Genomic DNA, 16,798 nt, shown 5'->3' on the forward strand with positions numbered 1-16,798 from the left:
ACCGCAAGTCCACGGAAGGACGTTCAATTTAGGCGCGCTTCTCATCTTTGCCGAGATTAAGGTAGCAATCGGACATTCTGAAGAATCTTATGGAAGATTTAATTAAGAACTAAGGACGTGGACTTATTAGCTTCTTCGTCCTAATGAGGTATGACCAAGGACGATTATCATACGGATGAGATCTCACGATGATCTCTATAGCCGCTGAAGAAAACGAATGCAAATAATCTTACAGACCCGGTATCCATATAGATGGCTTACGTGCGGCGTCTATACATATTATCAGATTAAAATGCTGTGGAACGTGGCCTGAAGCTCACCCGTTTCGATCATGGCCGTATTCGGCGCCTTGTCTTGCCTCATCTCGCGCTGTTCTATGACCGGTTTTACTAATATTACGCGGGGTCGGAGAAATGCTCACTCGAAAAATCATGTTCTTGTTTTTCACCGAATACTCGTTTAACTCACCTTGAAGAAAAGCCCCACTGCAATATTCAAATCTGCCGCCTATCCGCAGAGCATTGAACAGTGGGAGAAGATCTTCCCCAGGTTCCATCCGTATCCTCTGTAAATAGACGCGCGCAAATCAATTTCTCGCGCTAAACATAGCGTTACCTGCCCCCAATTCTCCGCCAAACGCACAGACACACCCGGCAGCCGAGGTGCCCAGCAGTCCAGGTGGCTGGTTTGTTACCCTATCTTATCACGAATCCGACTCTCTCGTCAATGCTCAGGTTATTTTTGTCTCGGCAAATAAAATTGGCGAGCGGTTACTGAAATGAAGCAAAGCATTTCTCAGATGTATCTCGTCAGCTGGAATTAAGCTTAAGCGCAAGCGCACATTGCATTCCGGCAGATCTCGGGGCGATCAGGAATACCACTTAGGTCTTGACCAGATCTGTTACTGTTTCTGGCGAACGTTGCCGACGAGGGCGAAGGATCCCGGAATCTCAACTTTCCTGTGGCGGAGTGCGCGGCTGCGAAGATTGGGTAGCAAGCAGAATGCGCGCCGCCTCTCCCCGCCGTAGTGGGATGCGACGCATTCTAATAACAAATTAAGTGCACCGAGAAACGAGAAAATGTCTAGCTATCTATGGATTTGAATTCTACGGAGTCTCATGATATAGATCAAGTGGCTGTGTGTCGCGATCTCGTTCGCCACAACGTGCAGTCCGTCACGGTTATGTAGCAACGGACGTGCCTCACTCACGATCGTGTGGCGCGCCCGCGCGTCGATTTGGCGTTATGCAGGATACTTAGAAAAACCATCCCGGGGATGCATCTCGGTTCCACACAAACGACGGAAACAAGCCGAACTAATGCACAATCGAACATGTGTCTATTTCTAATATGAGTCACACTGGCGGTATCTTGATTACTAGGTAGTTCACTCGACATGCCTGCATTTCTCTATATCGAACCTGCGAGTTACAGGCTCCAGAAGACAGGAAAACTCCCGCATTCTTCCAATATGGAGACACGAATTGTGGAACGTATTACCGATTGTGGAGGATTGGTAGACTGTCAAGATTCGACAGCCAGTAACGAAACCCCTGTCTTGATATCTGATAGGTCAGATCGTCGTACCCACGATTGACTCTTATGGCAGGGGTGTTACGGAGCTACAAGCCGAGCTCTATACTGTCAGACTGTGCTATAGCCGCCCATTTTGCGCAGATCTCAACGTGCAAAGTCGGCTTCCCGCTTACCGTATAGTGGTCGCTCTCGATGCTACCCTGCGCTAAAGATCAAGAAATACGTACCGCGTAGCCGCAGAGCTGTCAAGCCAAAGGACCCAAAGGACCCAAAGTCCACTTTACGCAAACTGGACTATGGGTCGACTCAACCTGACCCCCCATAGACCTGATCGTTCGGGCTCCCACGTACCGCACTACGTACATGAGTGATACCTCTGAATCCGAATTCTAGTCTGCTTCTCCAAGTTTCAGGTTGGACATCTTGCATTTGTGGAATACATCATCGTTTAGTACAAGGCGAGTTCCGCCGAGGTGATTGGCATCCCGGTCCACTCAAGCCCGGCCATCCAACTCGAGGATAAGAGGACCGGTCCTCCTCCTCCATCCGTTCCCTTCTCGTTCCAGTTCTTCAGTATCAACTCTCTGATCTAATAGGATCAGCTTGCATTTTTCTTTCTTTCATATTTATTAGATCTCTCTCCTGAGGCAGGCCGCCAGTTACGCGACCCAAGATTTCTCTCCGCTTCACAGCATCTTCCATCTTACTAGTCCACACAGACGACTACATTCGGAGCCGGTTCTCCTATACCCTCATTCTATAATCTATAATCAACTAGTTCTTGTCTAAGCAGACAAGAACGCATACATAAACATCGACATGGCTACGTGAGTTTTGAAGCCGCCCTGTCCATGACAAGATGTAACTAACAGGCGTTTACATAGTCTGGAAGCAGACATGTCTTTTGACTTCATATTTCCCACATGCGAGACTACTCCTCCGCAGAGCTTTTCTTTTGACCCATCCTTCCTAGAGATACCTTACACTCCTGCACACGCTCGCTCAAGCTCGTATAGCTCTTACTGCTCTACTGTCGAGTCGTCGCCCTCCGACTCGGTCAGCACACGTGTAACTACGCCTTCCCGCTCGCCACCACCAATCCGGCAACATGGCCCCATCCTACTACCTAAGATCCGTTCCCAGGACCAGGCTATTGACTCGCCCCCAAAGCGTATCAAGATTTCTCCTGCGCCTACGCCGAAGCCAAGCCGCCGCGCAGCTTTCCGCCCCTCGCATACCCGGAGCTTCACTAACCCGGAAACGCTGGCCCAATTTTCAAGCGCATTTTTCCCGGCCATAGATGACCAAAATACCATGTCACAATCGCTACTATGCTCCCCTGTCACATTCGCTCAAGATAGCATGAGTATGGGCCATTCTCGTCGCTCTTCAGCTGTGAGCCTCGACGGCACGACGCTTGAGAAATATGGTTTCCCTTATCGCCAGATGCCATCATACGTTCCGGCAGTGACCCAGTCCCAAACCGACCAATTATTCTTCGGGTATACTCCTCGCGCCCCTTCACCATTGAGCCTCGCTTCTACGCCCACACCTGACCCAACCCCTTCCACCACCCTCATGAACTACCTCTCAACCTCAAACCCCGCCCCATCTCTAGTTCGCACAATCTCATTCCCGCTCCGCGACCCCAATACCAAGCACTTCTGGTGGGATGCCCGACAAATCCGGTCATGGACCAACTTCAACCTCAACACCATCCTCTCTCTTCCCGGTGCCTCCGGACTCCTCAACTGCCCGGTCCCACAACCACTGCTGCAACAACCATCCACCAACTCGCGGCACCCGGAGACCGAGGCAGCGCTCCACAGCATCTACGCTTCATACTACATCCCTAAACTTAATGCTGCACTCGCTCTCTCCTCGGAACGCCCCATGCGCCTCAGCGTCCCCACAACCTCAAAGACGGCATCAGCAAACGACCACCTCTTCGTCGCCAATGTAGCAGGCGACTCCACTAGCGCAGCCGCTATCTTCGGTGGCAAGCCTACCGCCCGCGTCGTCGGACTCGTGAAGAGCTTCGACCGGTTTAACACCGGCATGCGCGTCGAGGGCAACATCAAACGCGTAGAGTATCTCCGCGGCCTATCGCACCTCCACCACGCCATGCGCGAGCACGGGACCCGCTACGGTTTCATACTCACCGAGATCGAGCTCGTCATATGCCGCAACGGCGCAGAAGGGACCCCGCATTTCGGGTTCCTCGAGGTCGCTAGCGTGCAGCTCAACGCTACCAACGAAGACGGCGAAATGCAATTGACGGCCTGTCTGGCGCTTTGGGGGCTTTGTGTTATGGCTGGTGACGAGGGTGTTAATGGACATGGACTCGGCTTCGGGAACGCGGCTTGGAAGGCGGACATCGGGGCCCCGGCTGAAGGCACGAGAAGGAAGGCGCTGCCGAGGGATGATTGGATGCCCCAGCCCCAGCTTGCGGAGAAGCGCGAGGCGAAGCGGGCGAGGGGATGGGTTTTTCCTGAGGAGCCCGTGGGGAGGAAGGAGCTTGGGAAGAGGGGGGTGAGGTATGGGGGTTGTTAATATGTTGCTGCATTTACATACATACATACTAGGCACTTCCTAGTCATTCGCGACGAGCTGGTTCTCGCTTCGCGCGGTTTGGGCTGATGAGAGATGAGGCATGAAGTTACGAACACTGCGGGCTTTTTTGACTTGCTGGATGGGTTCAGATGTTTGATGACTTATGCTTGGATGCCTGATAGATGGGACTGCTCGGGGCTTGGTTGGGAAAAGATAGTTATTAGGGACTTTAATTATGAAATATTGTTAAATTATTTGGATTGGACTTGGGATGCTGTGACTTGTGTCTCACTGAGTGTGAAAACTTAGGTACCTACCTACCTACCTATATATGCATAGGTATATTAATTGGAGGACTATAACATAGGTGATGACTTTAGTTCTCAGTGGACACAATAAGAACTAGCATCTTTATACTACTTTTTCACTTTGAAATGTATTTCTACTCTTGGAATATATAAATTTATTAGATTGACTTGACATACAGCTTTAAACTCATTCTGTAGGTTTAAGGACATTTTAAAGGGTTATCATAAAATCTAGCATGCTAGAGATATAGGTGTGGAGAGAAATAAGAATAACGATATTGAAAGCAGTTATCTAAAAAGCTAGTCATATCCTGCCATTGTTCAGTAATTACGAGTTGTCTCAGCTGGACAAAGAATAGAAAACGGTAGTTGCGACACCGCATTCCTTTCTATCATGGTACTAGATGTTCTAAAAGCGATTACTTGTTCTAGCTTGTCTCACACAGAATATACTGGGAAAGATACATGGTTTATTGTAACACTTATGACGATAATAGTAGACTACTAGAAATCAAACCGTTTGCGGACATAGTCATTATGTGCTCTATGTCAAAGTCCTGAGACAGGGGTCATCCTTTTAAAAGATGTCAAGACAATAAACCACCTAATATCCCTTCCAATCTAATTCTTGTCTCAATATTACTGTCTGCTCAGTTCTCTTCATTGAGTATACCTAGGCCACCGGAAACCCGTAGAAAACCTCACATCCAAGAACCGCCATGTCGTCCCGCTATCCCAAGCGCAAGCGTGTCACAATCGACTACGCCGCCATAGCCGCAGGCAAACCTCCGGTTTCCAAGACACCCAAGACAAGCGTAGCCCAAGCTATCCGGATCCCGAAGACGAAGCGACAGGCAACTTCAGGCGCGGTCTCCAAAGCTTCTAAACCCGCTAAACGGCCCGGGCGCCCTCCCGCCAAGACACGTACCGTCATCGAAAGACCCGAGCCCGAGCCCCTTGACCAGAATTCGGATGGGGGCCCGGACCCGCTGTCGACGGACCCGGATGTGGACTCGTCCGAGCTCAGTGATATCTCGCCCACTGAGTCCATGGAGTTGACGGAGGAAGTGTCTGAACAAGATCTCGAAGAACAGCCCGAGGAACAACCTGAGGAAGAGATCGAGGAACAGCCCGAGGAAGAGGTTGAAGAAGAGGTTGAGGAAGAATTGGAGGGAGAGTACGATGGAGAATACGAGGGAGAGTACGACGAGGAGTACGAGGAAGACTACGAAGAAGAAGCCCCCAAAGAATCCTCCGAAGAAGCCTCGACGACCTTCGGCTTCCTCGAATCCTCCTCCTCCGAAGAACCCTCCACAACCTTCGGCTTCCTAGAATCATCCTCCTCCTCCGGCCCCACCACCGCCCACTCTCTCTTCTCCCCCATCACATCATCAAACCCCTACACCGAGCCCAGCACCTCCCGGTCCCTCTTCTCCCCCTCCCCACCCCCCAGCAAAAAACGCGTCCAAACCCTCCCCACCGCCCAAAACCCCACATACGAAGACCTCCTCTACGAGCGCGAACTCCCCACCTACGCCACCTCCTCCGCCTCCTCCTACGTCACGGACTCCGACCCCGAAGCCGGGGCAAAGTTCCTGCAGAAATTCCCGGCCATCGACATGGACGAGTACCGGCCCTCGATCGACCCAACCAGCACGCTCTCGATGCAAGAAATGGCCGAAATGATCGGAACCGTAACCTTCTTCGCCAAGAACGTGAACAGGATGCGCATCGACATCACGCAGCCGCTATCCGTGATGCGGGGGTTGTACTCCCGGCTCGAGGTATGGGACGACGAGACCATCGACTGGGTGAAGTACCGCAACCGCGCGTGGCGACATCGGTGGCATGTGGCGAATGAGCTGTTTGAGATGCCGATGGGGGATGTGGCGGCTTTGGCGGATGTGGCGATGAAGTTTGTGGAGGATCTTAGGGATTTGAAGGGGATTGATGTATTGTTGTGAGGCAGGGTTGCTTCCGTTGGTAAGACTTCGAGTTTGGCGGATCTGGAAAGGGGGTATGTTAGATATCCATATAATATCCACGGTATATCTGAAAAGCATCATTTCAGTCTGCCAAAACCAATATTATAGAATGTGGGTAACTAGGTACAGGCGTGGTCTCGCCGGTCATAGCTATGTTTCCGCCTTGAGCTAGTCATATATAGCAAATAATGATTTTTATTCGTAATATTTTTATTTAATCCTGCGTAATGGCTGTGTGAATGCTAAGCTTATCAGATCCATCTAAATTCGCTCTTTAACCCTTGGCAGCACCGGCCTTGATTAGCAAGATATCGCCATCCTCTACTACGTATTCCTTGCCCTTAGTCATAATCTTACCCTTCGACTTAACTTCAGATTCGTCACCTAGTTCCTTGATGACGTTGAAGTTGTAGACTACAGCCTGGATGAACGTCTTTTCAAAGTCTGTGTGGATGACACCAGCAGCCTGGGGTGCCTTGGTGCCAACACGAATAGTCCATTGCCTTACCTCATCAGTACCGGTTGTGAAGAAGCTGGCAAGGTTCAATGCCTTTCGCATCGTCGTGATGATCTTAGGCAGTGCAGATTCAATACCGAGGTTCTTGCACTCCTCAGCAACTTCGGCATCGCTACCGAAGTGAGTAAGACGCTCCTCAAAGCATATGGAGATGGGTAGGATGGGGTCGCCCGCCGCATGCTCCTTCATCCACTCGGCAATCTTAGAAAGATGCTTGTTCTTCTTGCGAGTGTAGTCCTTCTCCGAGAGATTGACTAGGTACACCACAGGCTTCGCTGAAAGAAGGAAGAGGGTATTGATGACTTCGACCTGTTGACTATGTCAGCTGCGTTTCCCTTCAGATTGCAACGAATAATTTTAAAGAGGTTGGTTAAGGTAATCAGAGTAGTTTTTATCTCAGTATGCACTCTGCGTTGTATTATTGAGGCATTCGAAGAGCTGGGATTAGATGAGGCGCTATGGCCCTTGTTCATCATATTAAGCGAGGCAGTCAGGTATTTAAGAAAAAGTCATATCTTACCTCTTTTGGAGACCATGTGCCCTTTCGGACATCCTTTCCGTCCTTTAGCCAAGCGAGAACCTTTTCTATGGTTGCCTCGTCCTCTTTCGCCTTCTTCAACTCCAAACTCTGTCCACCCAAACGGGTCTTCTTCTTGGAGTTCTCTAGGGCCTTTTCGACAAATTCGATATCCTTTAATCGGAGTTCCTCCGCGATGATATCCAGATCTCGGACGGGGTTGACATCACCCTCGACGTGAATGATCTCCGCATCGTCGAAACATCGGACAACTTGGAAAATGGCATCGACAGCTCGAATATGTGATAAGAAGGCGTTGCCAAGACCGGCACCAGTCGAGGCACCTCTCGTTAGACCAGCAATATCATAGATGGTCAAGTGAGCGGGCACTCGCGACTTAGGGTTGTACTTTTCGCACAACCAGTCGTAGCGCTCATCTGGAACAATGACACGAGATTCCTCTGGGTCAATGGTGGCATATGGGAAGTTCTACTCCTGCCTGTTTAGCTGGAAACGAAGTCCACCGTCAGAGAGCACCGACTTACGGCAGGGTTACCAAGACTACACTTTGTGATAGCCTGGAACAGTGTCGACTTGCCGACGTTGGCTAGACCAACGATACCACTCTTCAAGTTGTTCCCCGGACGGCCGAGGAGGATCTTCTCCTCGACAACTTGCTTCTTGGGAGGCATTATTTTTCGTCGCTTGGCGTAGGTACGAGTGGAGATGAGGATTGCAGTGCAACTAGGCACGCGATGAGGTAGAAAGGCAGAGCTAGCTGCTACAGGTCGAAGAGTTTGAAACAGAGAAGCGAATGGAAGGGTGGAGGAAAAGGAAGACACGACGACGGTTCTCGGCTAGTGGCCGGCTGTGATATTGAATCAGACAAATATTGAATATCTGTCTAATAATCGATCACCATATATTTGTAGTATTGTTGGCACTCGACTGCTGCCCTCGAGAAGATTTTTATCGCGCGGGTTGGTACAGCTGTCCTGTCCTTTTCCTCTCCTCTTTGGAGGGGCAGTTGGGAGAAAAAAAAGCTTGCTCTTTGGTGGAGTTCTCAATTAAAATTGGGTTCAGGAATTGCGCCGGAATGCGGGTTAACCTATTTCACCGAAACGTTAGTCTAAACAGCTTGGCTGCTTGGGTTGCACTTGTCACGCACCTGGCTGTCAGCTAGACAGCAAGTACGAAGTACAAGATACACATTGTTCAGTCAACTGTCTCAGGTCTGCCTTGTTAGCCTCTTGAAAGTGGAGCCTCGGCCAATGATTTTCATCCATTTCGCAACCGAGCTACCGGATTCGTCACTCATTGGCTGATACGTCAGCTAGCTGTGTGTGGCTTACGTTCTCAGTTACTCGATCCTCCTCACTCGGCGGTTTGCATCGTCTTCGTAGTTGCCTCTAGTCAACCTATTATGGTTTATTATTTACAACTCGCAATGACTCGCCAAAGTTCTGCCACATACTATAATTCACCACCGATCTAGCTGACTCCTTTGCGTAGAAGCTACATCAAGCCTTCGATGAAAAGTAAAAGATTACATTCTTCCCCACTACGTTAGACACTAGAAACTTGAGACTCCAGCCGTTTCTCTCACCCATCACCACTTGTATTAGGCTTCGAAGATGTCCTCTAAGAAGTCGTCGTCTAGTAGATCGTCAAGGCAGTCTCACCGATCAACACTGTCGTTATCAAGGACGGAAATCGTAATTAATGTCTATGACCTTTTACCTGTAAGTAACTAGTCTTTGTAGCGGTAGTTTCGGGAGTGGCTATTAATTCAATACCAACCACAAACAGGCCGGTCGCCTCTCCTCTGTTTTGTGGACTGTCGGCGCCTCTTTATTGCATTCCGGCGTCGTTATAAATGGGAAGGAATATGCTTATGGCGGACACGACCAGCGCGGCATGACGGGCGTTTATTGGACGCGGCCGAAAACGGAGCCTCCTGGCGGCACTTTCAGGACCGAGATTCTACACGGTTTTACGTTCGCGACACAAGCCGAAATCGATTCCATCATTCGCCACGCTTCCGACGAGTTCCAAGGCACTGCCTACAATCTGCTCACTAAGAACTGCAATCACTTCACTAGCTATCTCTGTGAGAAGCTTACCGGTCGGCCCGGACCCGGCTGGCTGAACCGCGCCGCAAGCATCGGAGTTGCCCTTCCGTGCGTCGTTCCCCGAGATTGGGTTGAGCCGCCGGATTTCGAGACTGCCGAAGGCGAGCTGCTAGATGATGAAGGATATAATGATAACGAAGGAACGAGGATGCTACGACAAGATCACGGAAGAAGGCTTGCTACGGCGGAAAGCGACGAGGAGGAAGAAGAGTCGGATTGGGACAACGAAGAAACACGTCGAAATGTTAGGAACGGCAAGGGGAAAGGTCCGGCTAAAGATACCAGTGGGCGAATTCTGCCACCGGCAGAAAGAGCGCCTTCGGCAGGTAGGGGAAGCATGTCCTAGACGGAATGGCGGGCGGCTTGGGTTGACGGTGTGCATTATAAGGCGTTGGCAGTGATCATGACGGAAACCCGACTGGGTGGCGTTCTTTTGGGGTCTGTTTTGATTGATACCAAATGGCCGCTCTATTGCTTAAGGCACGTTATGTTGAATTTACGTCATTTAACTGCATCCATATTCATTTGCTGCGTGATTTTGTCCATAAATGTACATGGTGATAGGGTATGATATACACTGGCTGTCTTTGCTAACTCTCTAACCCAATCTTCTGGCCTTCGGACTTCTTGTACCACCAAACTTCAGCCTTGTAGAGTCCGATACCATAATAATCTTATTCCTCAGCATACGACCCTCAGTGCCCAAGAGAACCTTGGTTGCGGCCTCCCGTCCAGCCCCGAAGCCCCGCAGCACGACTTCCATAGATGTTATAGTGTTGTGCCAGTTTCCTTGATGTAACTTGTCTATGACATACGATGTCAGTTGGTAGGCGGCATCGTAGGAACTGCGCTTCGACTTTTTAAAGCCGATATTGCCAGTGGACATGCTGATAATGGCTTGTCGATTGGGCTTCGTCACCGTGATATGCGCGTTGTGCTTATGCGAATATATGTGAAAGTGGAAAGGCTCGGTCGATGGGCCCCAGTCTTCTTGTTTGTTGGCTGCCTCCTGCAGGAGCTGGTCGTTCGTAGGCTGGTTGCGCGCCCTTGCGACGGCATCTTGTGCTAGAATTCGTTGTAGAGCTGACACCGACGAGCCGGGCCCAGGTCCAGCTCCCGGCCGTGGGGGTCCTGTCGATTGAGGCGCCTGTGTAGTGCGTTGCCTACTAAGGGATTGGAGGAGTCTGTTCGGCGTGTATGCACTGGGAGTGGAATCGGATTCATCTCGTCGTATGCAGGTTTGAGAGAATGAGCGAAGGCATTGGCGGGTGTGTTGAGAAGAGGATATGCGAGTACGGGTGGCCGCCAATAGGCGACTCGATGGTTGGCTCATTGTAATTGTCACCGCATAGAGCTAGATCAATTTCGTCGTTTTGCATGTAAAATGGCAGCGGCGGCGATTTCAATGGTGGTCGCCTTTGCCTTGCGGCTGATAAAGCTCAAAATTAATTTTGATGAACGAAACGTCAATTGCGTCTCGGAGCGAGCGAAATCTAGACTTTCGGGTGTGACCTTCTTTTCTGCACGCTGATTGGCTCAATGTATAAACTTTCACTTCTTCGGGTTAAGTGGGAGTGTACAATGTACTTTGTAGTTCGTTAGCTCTAGGAATTTTTCTAACTGCCGGTGTCGCCCGCCTTCTACATCAGATCAGCTGCAAAATAAAATTCCTCGATCGGCGTTCACTTTTTTTCTACTTCCAAATTAATGGTCTTTTAAGACCCCCTTCTAATATTGCGAAATGACCTCTCTAAGGCAAATTACAAGGAGCGCACCTCCGCCGGCTTTCCTAGGAGCACCTGCGCTCGCCACTTATTCTTATGGCAGATCTCCGGCCTATAGACGGTTATTAGCGACCACCGCAAATATCTCCAGGCCGGCAGGCAGCGATGTAGCGCCACTACGTTTTTCTCGACTTCCCTTATCACCATACATTCCCCTCCGATCGCCCTTCACTCCCGAGATAATAGCCACTTTACAATCACGAGCCTTCCACCAAACGTCACCATGGTACCAGAAGCAGTCGCAACAAGCCGCGCATTCCGACAAGGCGGATCCCAAGCCCGCGGACCCTAAAAAGGACGCAGAACAGGCCGCCCCGGGTGCGGAATCTGAAGCAAAGGCTGGACCGGAAGAGGAAGCTAAGAAACAAGAGGAGCAAGGCAAAGAAAATGAGGAGGATAAGAAAGAGGAGAAGAAGGAAGATCTACCCCCTCCACCACCCCATGGTGATAAGACGCCGTGGCAAGTGTTTATGGAGACTATGCAGACCGAGTTTAAAGCTTCAAAGGAATGGAACGAGTCAACCAAACAGCTTGCCGACTCTGCTCATTCATTCACCGAGAGCGAATCAGTCCGACGTGCGAGGCAAGCATACGAAAATACCACTGGCGCTGTTTCGTCTACGGCGGGCAAAGTGTTGAAGACTTCTGCAACTGCTGTTGGAAAAGGTGCAGCGTGGACATGGGAGACTCCTGTAATGAAGGGTGTTCGAAAGGGGGCCAATCTAACCGGTGACATGCTCGACAAAGCAACCAAACCTATAAGAGAGACTGAGGCATATAAAAATGTTAAGGATGTCATCGACGACGGAAGTAGTTCTCGGTACGGTGGCTGGGTCGAAAAAGAGGAGCGAAGAAAAGCTAGAGAATTACGTGAGAAGCAAGCCCGTTCTATTCATGGTAACGCAGAAGACATGGTCGAAGATCCAAAGTAAGTCCAAGAGAGATACACCATATTACTAAGTAAAATCTAACAATTTCTAGTGCTGGGACAAATGTTACGCTCCATAAGGATGCTGCTTGGAAGGAGGCGTGGCGGGATTTCCGAGATCAGAACAAGCTTGTCCAGGGAATCTTTAACATGAAAAACGTTTACAATGAATCCGAGAACCCCCTAATTACGACAGCCCGAAGTATCACAGACCGGGTAGCCGGATTCTTCGCCGAGAACGAAACAGCCATGGTGATCAAGAAATTCCGATCTATGGATCCTAATTTCCAAATTGAACCATTCTTACAAGAGTTGAGAGAGTACATATTACCCGAGGTACTTGACGCCTACGTCAAGGGCGATACGGAAACGCTGAAGCTCTGGCTCTCCGCCGCCCAGTATTCGGTGTATGAAGCTTTGACCAAGCAATATCTTCAAGCTGGGTTGAAATCGGATGGTCGAATTTTAGATATAAGGAATGTGGATGTTTTGAAAGCCCGCATGCTCGAACCGGGCGAGATTCCGGTATTTATCGTTACCTGCCGGACGCAGGAAGTTCACGTTTACCGTAACGCGAAGACGAACGAGCTTGCGGCCGGTATGGAAGACAGAGTCCAACTAGTCACCTACGCGATCGGTATTACACGAACTCCTGAGGAGGTTAGCGATCCCGAAACAAGAGGCTGGAGGTTGATCGAAATGCAAAAGAGCGGAAGGGATTACATCTAAAAAAAATCTCCTCCCTTATCTACCCGACGGTTTCGCCACGACATCTATGTTTATAATACTGTACATTAACCGCCATAGGGCGACAAAATAGAGACTGTGGCAGGCGGTCTTATCACACCACTCTGAAATGGTAGCCTTGGATTAGGGCAAATAGGCGTTAGGCGGCGATGGTAGCATATGAATGTATGATAGACAAAAAGGTGCATATAGGATCGGGCATGAGAGGCTGCGATGTATGAAGTTCAAGCCGTATGCCGCATTACGATACTCAAGTATGAAATGGAAGGGAATTCCGTGAGGCTTATATCCTTTATTTGGTGATTCTCTAGGTACCTACCTGCTCTAGGTTCTCTAGGGGGTAAAATGGTTGCTTTCGCTTGAGTCTTGACGAAACCCAACTACTAAGCACTTTCTTATTGCCTCATATGATTTAGATATCATTTGGGTATTTCTATCATCTAAAATGCATTACATTTTAAGAATTTCTAATTAGTAAAACCAACTACCTCTCTTCAACTCCCTATCAATCCAATGATTCAGACTCAGAGACATTAGGTAGTGGGGTACCAAGACATCAAGAGATCCCCCGCCTAGCCTAAGCGATCAGAGCGACCTTAATAAACGGGGATCCCGCAAGCTTAGGGCGTTCTAATTATAAGCACACCCCTGTACCTGTCAGCTCTATCAGGTAGGTACCTAGTACCTACTTTCGTATCTACCGAAAGTTTCGCGGTCATCCCCAAATCAACATCAGATGAGTCAATAATGGTCGAACGCGCAAGGCTGCTTGCTCAATGAAACTCCAACTTCGAAGCGCCAGCGATGCTTTCGGCCAGCCTGGCATCCGCGCCTTGCTTCTTCTCGTGACTCTTGTCTCGTTATATTCGATATACGGCTCGCTCTATTTTTACCGTGATCCGCTCTCCGTCTTTTTCTCCGAAGAGCATGGCTTCGATCGTTTTTACTCGGCCACGCGCCAGGCCGAAGCCGACGAATTTCTCGACGCAGCTATAGCAAATTCGAATTCGGCTCAGCGACAAATAGGCACGGCCGGCGCGGATCCTCAGATATGTGCTGTGTTCATCACGGTCGGGAGAGATATGGTAGGGCGTCAATACATCGACAGTGCCGTAGGGTCATTCCTAGCGAACATGTCACGAGCCGAAAGAGAAGCCACGCACCTGAAGTTGTTTTTCGCCGATGTACCAAACCCTAATATACAGCATAAGAGTTATGACAAGTTTGCGAATTCCGACATCGTCGATGAAGTGTTTACCTACAACACCACGCTATCCCCACAGGAAAAAGACAGCAAGATCCACGAACTCATGCAATTTGCCAAGGACCGCCAGAATAAGCACGCGCTTGAGAGAAAGACGGTATACGATTATGCGTATGCCATAGATCGATGTATACAGACAACCAACGCGCCGTACATCGCGCTTTTCGAGGGCGATATTCTCCTCGCTGATGGCTGGGCTGCGAGGACACTTAAGAATCTACGGACTATCGAACATATGATGAAAGATCCAAGACGTCATGATCCTCAGAAGGGTCAGATTGAGCCGGGTGGTCCAAATGCATGGTTGTACCTTCGTCTGTTCAACCAAGAACGGAGCTTTGGATGGTCGGGTGGTCCCGGCTTCAAGAGCAACAACGTTCATATTATATCGGTTGCTGTGGCTGTTCCTCTATTACTGGTATTGGTTATAGCACGAAGACAACTACCCCGACACCTAGCCCGACATTTAGATTGGTGGACATTACTAGTCATATGTGGCCTCGCGGTACCGCTCTTCATATGGCTTTTCTACGCATCCGGGAAGGCAGCTCTCATAGGTGCGCCGCGAGGCGTCCACGAAGAGTGGTTTGGATGTTGTAACCAGGCACTGGTGTATAACCGCGAGCACGCGAAAGGTTTAGCACATTATATGAAGGTCGCCTCCAGACACGAGTCTCCAGGGAGGAGCGACATGCTCCCGAAGCAATTCGCATGGGATCATGGTTTAGCGAGGATAAGTGCATATCCGATGCTAGCTCAACACGCAGGAAGGGTCAGCGCAATCGACACGAGTAACGATGAAGCGAAACGGGTTTGGAGTATGGCGTTTGAAGATTTTAAGCCGTCTAAGTTGGCTAAGGAACATTTTAAAGACGTACAAGATCTGTTCGGGAACGAGGCGGCTGAGCAGATGAATACACCATAGCACGAGATTATGAGAATACTGCATGGGCATTCGATCTGGATAATCCATATAAAAAGCTTCATCATAGCTAGCATCCTAATACCCTAACCCATACAAGCTTGGCACAAAACAAGCTCATGACTATTCGCTATTTTGTATAGAAGCCAAGGCACTAATTTAACAAAAAGCTTAGTTTAGGATCTGCGCCCCTTCCATCGTATCGTCAAGTGAGTCACCGTCTGAATCGATTTAAAAGGGGATATAGCATCACTTATAGTCGGTCCTCAGTCCTAAGTTCACATTCACCAACAATTCTTCAGAACCACTAGAACCGATATACGAACCCATTCACATACGTAAATAATGAGTGGAATACCACCCCAGGAGGATTTACCATCCCAGCACATAAGCGATGTAAGGGATGAAAGCACAAGCAGCAAACCATTCAGATTTCTAGACCTACCCCTCGAGCTGCGCAACGAGATCTACACTCACCTTTTCGTGCAACCCGAGCCCATCTCATGCTTCCGAACATGGTTCACCACAGCACCACGCCATCTCCGCCGTCTAGCCAAGGAAAAAGCCCCGGACTGCTGCGGGAAAAACTACGCATGCACGCACTACGACGTGCGGCTCCGCCCGCGCACCAGCCTCCTCCGCGTCTGTCGACAGGTCAGCGAGGAGGCTCTCGATGTCCTGTATGGCCGCAACGCGTTCCGCGTGGATCTCGAGAGCACGGCGCGGTTCCTGAAGTTCTTCACGGTGGGAGAGCGCAATCTCCGCAGGGTCAGGGACTTGATGCTTTGCGCGTTCACGGAGTTTTACTCGTACTGTATCGCGCGCCCCGGCGAGTTGCAGTGGGAGTTCTTCCGGCCGGCGGCGAAGGAGGCGAGGTTTTGGAAGGCGTTGTTGCAGGGCTTGCGCTCGCTGCTGTTCGTGATGAAGATCCCGATTTGGGGACACCACGGCGCGTGGCCGGTTTGGGTGGGCCAGTTGGAGGGCGTGTTGGGGTTTGTGGGGGAGAATGTGGATGAGGCGACCGTGGTTACGGTTGATGATAATTATTCGATGTTTCTGTGCGAGGCGGTGGATAGGTGTTTTAAGAAGGGGCTGAAGAGGGTGAGGTCGCTTGAGGGCGATAGGTATTATTATAAGACTCGGTTCGATCCGGAGAATATTACGGAGCCGTTGACTTCTAACTAGTTAGTGAGGGGGTTGGGATAGGGGTACGTGTAGAACGGTGAGTGAGACACCGACTTCTATATATCTGCCTGCACTTGGATCTAACCTTTTTTATTCGTCCGTGGCGTTGGATTAGTAAATGGTTTCACCGGCTAATGGTATCCCGTTTGTGTAGAGTAGTCGATTCCGCGTTTGTTATTGGGGCGTTGTTGATTCTTGGCGCATTCGCATTCTTCAATATTTGCCTCCTTTTACTTACCCATCTTGATAAGTCATCACAAACATATTTTTCTCATTTCTTATAGGCACAGCTAATGACGTAAAAAAGATAGAATGGCGTCTTATCGACTAGAGGGAGAAGCAAAAGTCATTGCAACGCTCATATCTCGATTCATCTTAATGGATCGGTTAATGGATAGTTGTCAATTCGTCGCATCACCC

The 16,798-nt window shown here is 49.8% G+C and overlaps 8 protein-coding genes across 8 annotated transcripts; 6 read left to right on the forward strand and 2 right to left on the reverse strand.

The window, feature by feature from the left end:
• The first annotated feature begins 1,692 nt into the window (after positions 1-1,692).
• On the forward strand, positions 1,693-4,353 carry GGS22DRAFT_153726 (uncharacterized protein). Its single transcript, XM_047959906.1, has 2 exons — positions 1,693-2,363; positions 2,421-4,353. The coding sequence occupies exons 1-2, from the start codon at positions 2,356-2,358 to the stop codon at positions 4,087-4,089; spliced, it is 1,677 nt and encodes a 558-aa protein (XP_047823198.1). The 5' UTR covers positions 1,693-2,355; the 3' UTR covers positions 4,090-4,353.
• A 763-nt stretch (positions 4,354-5,116) lies between these two features.
• Positions 5,117-6,361, forward strand: GGS22DRAFT_184942 (uncharacterized protein; the record flags this gene model as incomplete). The annotated part of the gene is made up of 1 exon (XM_047964248.1): positions 5,117-6,361. The coding sequence occupies one exon, from the start codon at positions 5,117-5,119 to the stop codon at positions 6,359-6,361; it is 1,245 nt and encodes a 414-aa protein (XP_047823199.1).
• A 213-nt stretch (positions 6,362-6,574) lies between these two features.
• GGS22DRAFT_153729 (putative GTP-binding protein) lies at positions 6,575-8,476 on the reverse strand. Its single transcript, XM_047959907.1, has 3 exons — positions 7,962-8,476; positions 7,420-7,905; positions 6,575-7,208 (listed from the first exon to the last, which is right to left on the reverse strand). Exons 1-3 carry the CDS (start codon positions 8,106-8,108, stop codon positions 6,657-6,659), a joined length of 1,185 nt encoding a protein of 394 aa, XP_047823200.1. The 5' UTR covers positions 8,109-8,476; the 3' UTR covers positions 6,575-6,656.
• A 351-nt stretch (positions 8,477-8,827) lies between these two features.
• Positions 8,828-10,062, forward strand: GGS22DRAFT_153730 (DUF862-domain-containing protein). Its single transcript, XM_047959908.1, has 2 exons — positions 8,828-9,158; positions 9,226-10,062. The coding sequence occupies exons 1-2, from the start codon at positions 9,051-9,053 to the stop codon at positions 9,892-9,894; spliced, it is 777 nt and encodes a 258-aa protein (XP_047823201.1). The 5' UTR covers positions 8,828-9,050; the 3' UTR covers positions 9,895-10,062.
• GGS22DRAFT_153731 (translational machinery component) lies at positions 10,063-10,990 on the reverse strand. Its single transcript, XM_047959909.1, has one exon. It carries the CDS (start codon positions 10,879-10,881, stop codon positions 10,147-10,149), a length of 735 nt encoding a protein of 244 aa, XP_047823202.1. The 5' UTR covers positions 10,882-10,990; the 3' UTR covers positions 10,063-10,146.
• Positions 10,991-11,233: 243 nt separating this feature from the next.
• On the forward strand, positions 11,234-13,388 carry GGS22DRAFT_153732 (Tim44-domain-containing protein). Its single transcript, XM_047959910.1, has 2 exons — positions 11,234-12,260; positions 12,314-13,388. Exons 1-2 carry the CDS (start codon positions 11,290-11,292, stop codon positions 12,987-12,989), a joined length of 1,647 nt encoding a protein of 548 aa, XP_047823203.1. The 5' UTR covers positions 11,234-11,289; the 3' UTR covers positions 12,990-13,388.
• A 332-nt stretch (positions 13,389-13,720) lies between these two features.
• On the forward strand, positions 13,721-15,367 carry GGS22DRAFT_70411 (uncharacterized protein). The gene has a single exon (XM_047967855.1). It carries the CDS (start codon positions 13,784-13,786, stop codon positions 15,194-15,196), a length of 1,413 nt encoding a protein of 470 aa, XP_047823204.1. The 5' UTR covers positions 13,721-13,783; the 3' UTR covers positions 15,197-15,367.
• GGS22DRAFT_70429 (uncharacterized protein) lies at positions 15,368-16,593 on the forward strand. Its single transcript, XM_047967857.1, has 2 exons — positions 15,368-16,415; positions 16,533-16,593. The coding sequence occupies exon 1, from the start codon at positions 15,539-15,541 to the stop codon at positions 16,376-16,378; it is 840 nt and encodes a 279-aa protein (XP_047823205.1). The 5' UTR covers positions 15,368-15,538; the 3' UTR covers positions 16,379-16,415; positions 16,533-16,593.
• The last annotated feature ends 205 nt before the right edge of the window (positions 16,594-16,798 follow it).

Source organism: Annulohypoxylon maeteangense, assembly GCF_022496945.1.
Source record: "Annulohypoxylon maeteangense strain CBS 123835 unplaced genomic scaffold GGS22scaffold_2, whole genome shotgun sequence".
In the NCBI taxonomy this organism is placed as follows: domain Eukaryota; kingdom Fungi; phylum Ascomycota; class Sordariomycetes; order Xylariales; family Hypoxylaceae; genus Annulohypoxylon; species Annulohypoxylon maeteangense.

Coding starts and splice junctions, on each gene's coding strand:
- GGS22DRAFT_153729 (XM_047959907.1), bottom strand. CDS start 8,108: ATGCCTCCCAAGAAGCAAGTTGTCGAGGAGAAGATCCTCCTCGGCCGT. Junction 7,906..7,961: donor GTAGTCTTGGTAACCCTGCC/GTAAGTCGGTGC, acceptor AGGCAGGAGTAG/AACTTCCCATATGCCACCAT. Junction 7,209..7,419: donor GCACATGGTCTCCAAAAGAG/GTAAGATATGAC, acceptor CATAGTCAACAG/GTCGAAGTCATCAATACCCT.
- GGS22DRAFT_153730 (XM_047959908.1), top strand. CDS start 9,051: ATGTCCTCTAAGAAGTCGTCGTCTAGTAGATCGTCAAGGCAGTCTCAC. Junction 9,159..9,225: donor ATGTCTATGACCTTTTACCT/GTAAGTAACTAG, acceptor AACCACAAACAG/GCCGGTCGCCTCTCCTCTGT.
- GGS22DRAFT_153731 (XM_047959909.1), bottom strand. CDS start 10,881: ATGAGCCAACCATCGAGTCGCCTATTGGCGGCCACCCGTACTCGCATA.
- GGS22DRAFT_153732 (XM_047959910.1), top strand. CDS start 11,290: ATGACCTCTCTAAGGCAAATTACAAGGAGCGCACCTCCGCCGGCTTTC. Junction 12,261..12,313: donor GACATGGTCGAAGATCCAAA/GTAAGTCCAAGA, acceptor AACAATTTCTAG/TGCTGGGACAAATGTTACGC.
- GGS22DRAFT_70411 (XM_047967855.1), top strand. CDS start 13,784: ATGAAACTCCAACTTCGAAGCGCCAGCGATGCTTTCGGCCAGCCTGGC.
- GGS22DRAFT_70429 (XM_047967857.1), top strand. CDS start 15,539: ATGAGTGGAATACCACCCCAGGAGGATTTACCATCCCAGCACATAAGC.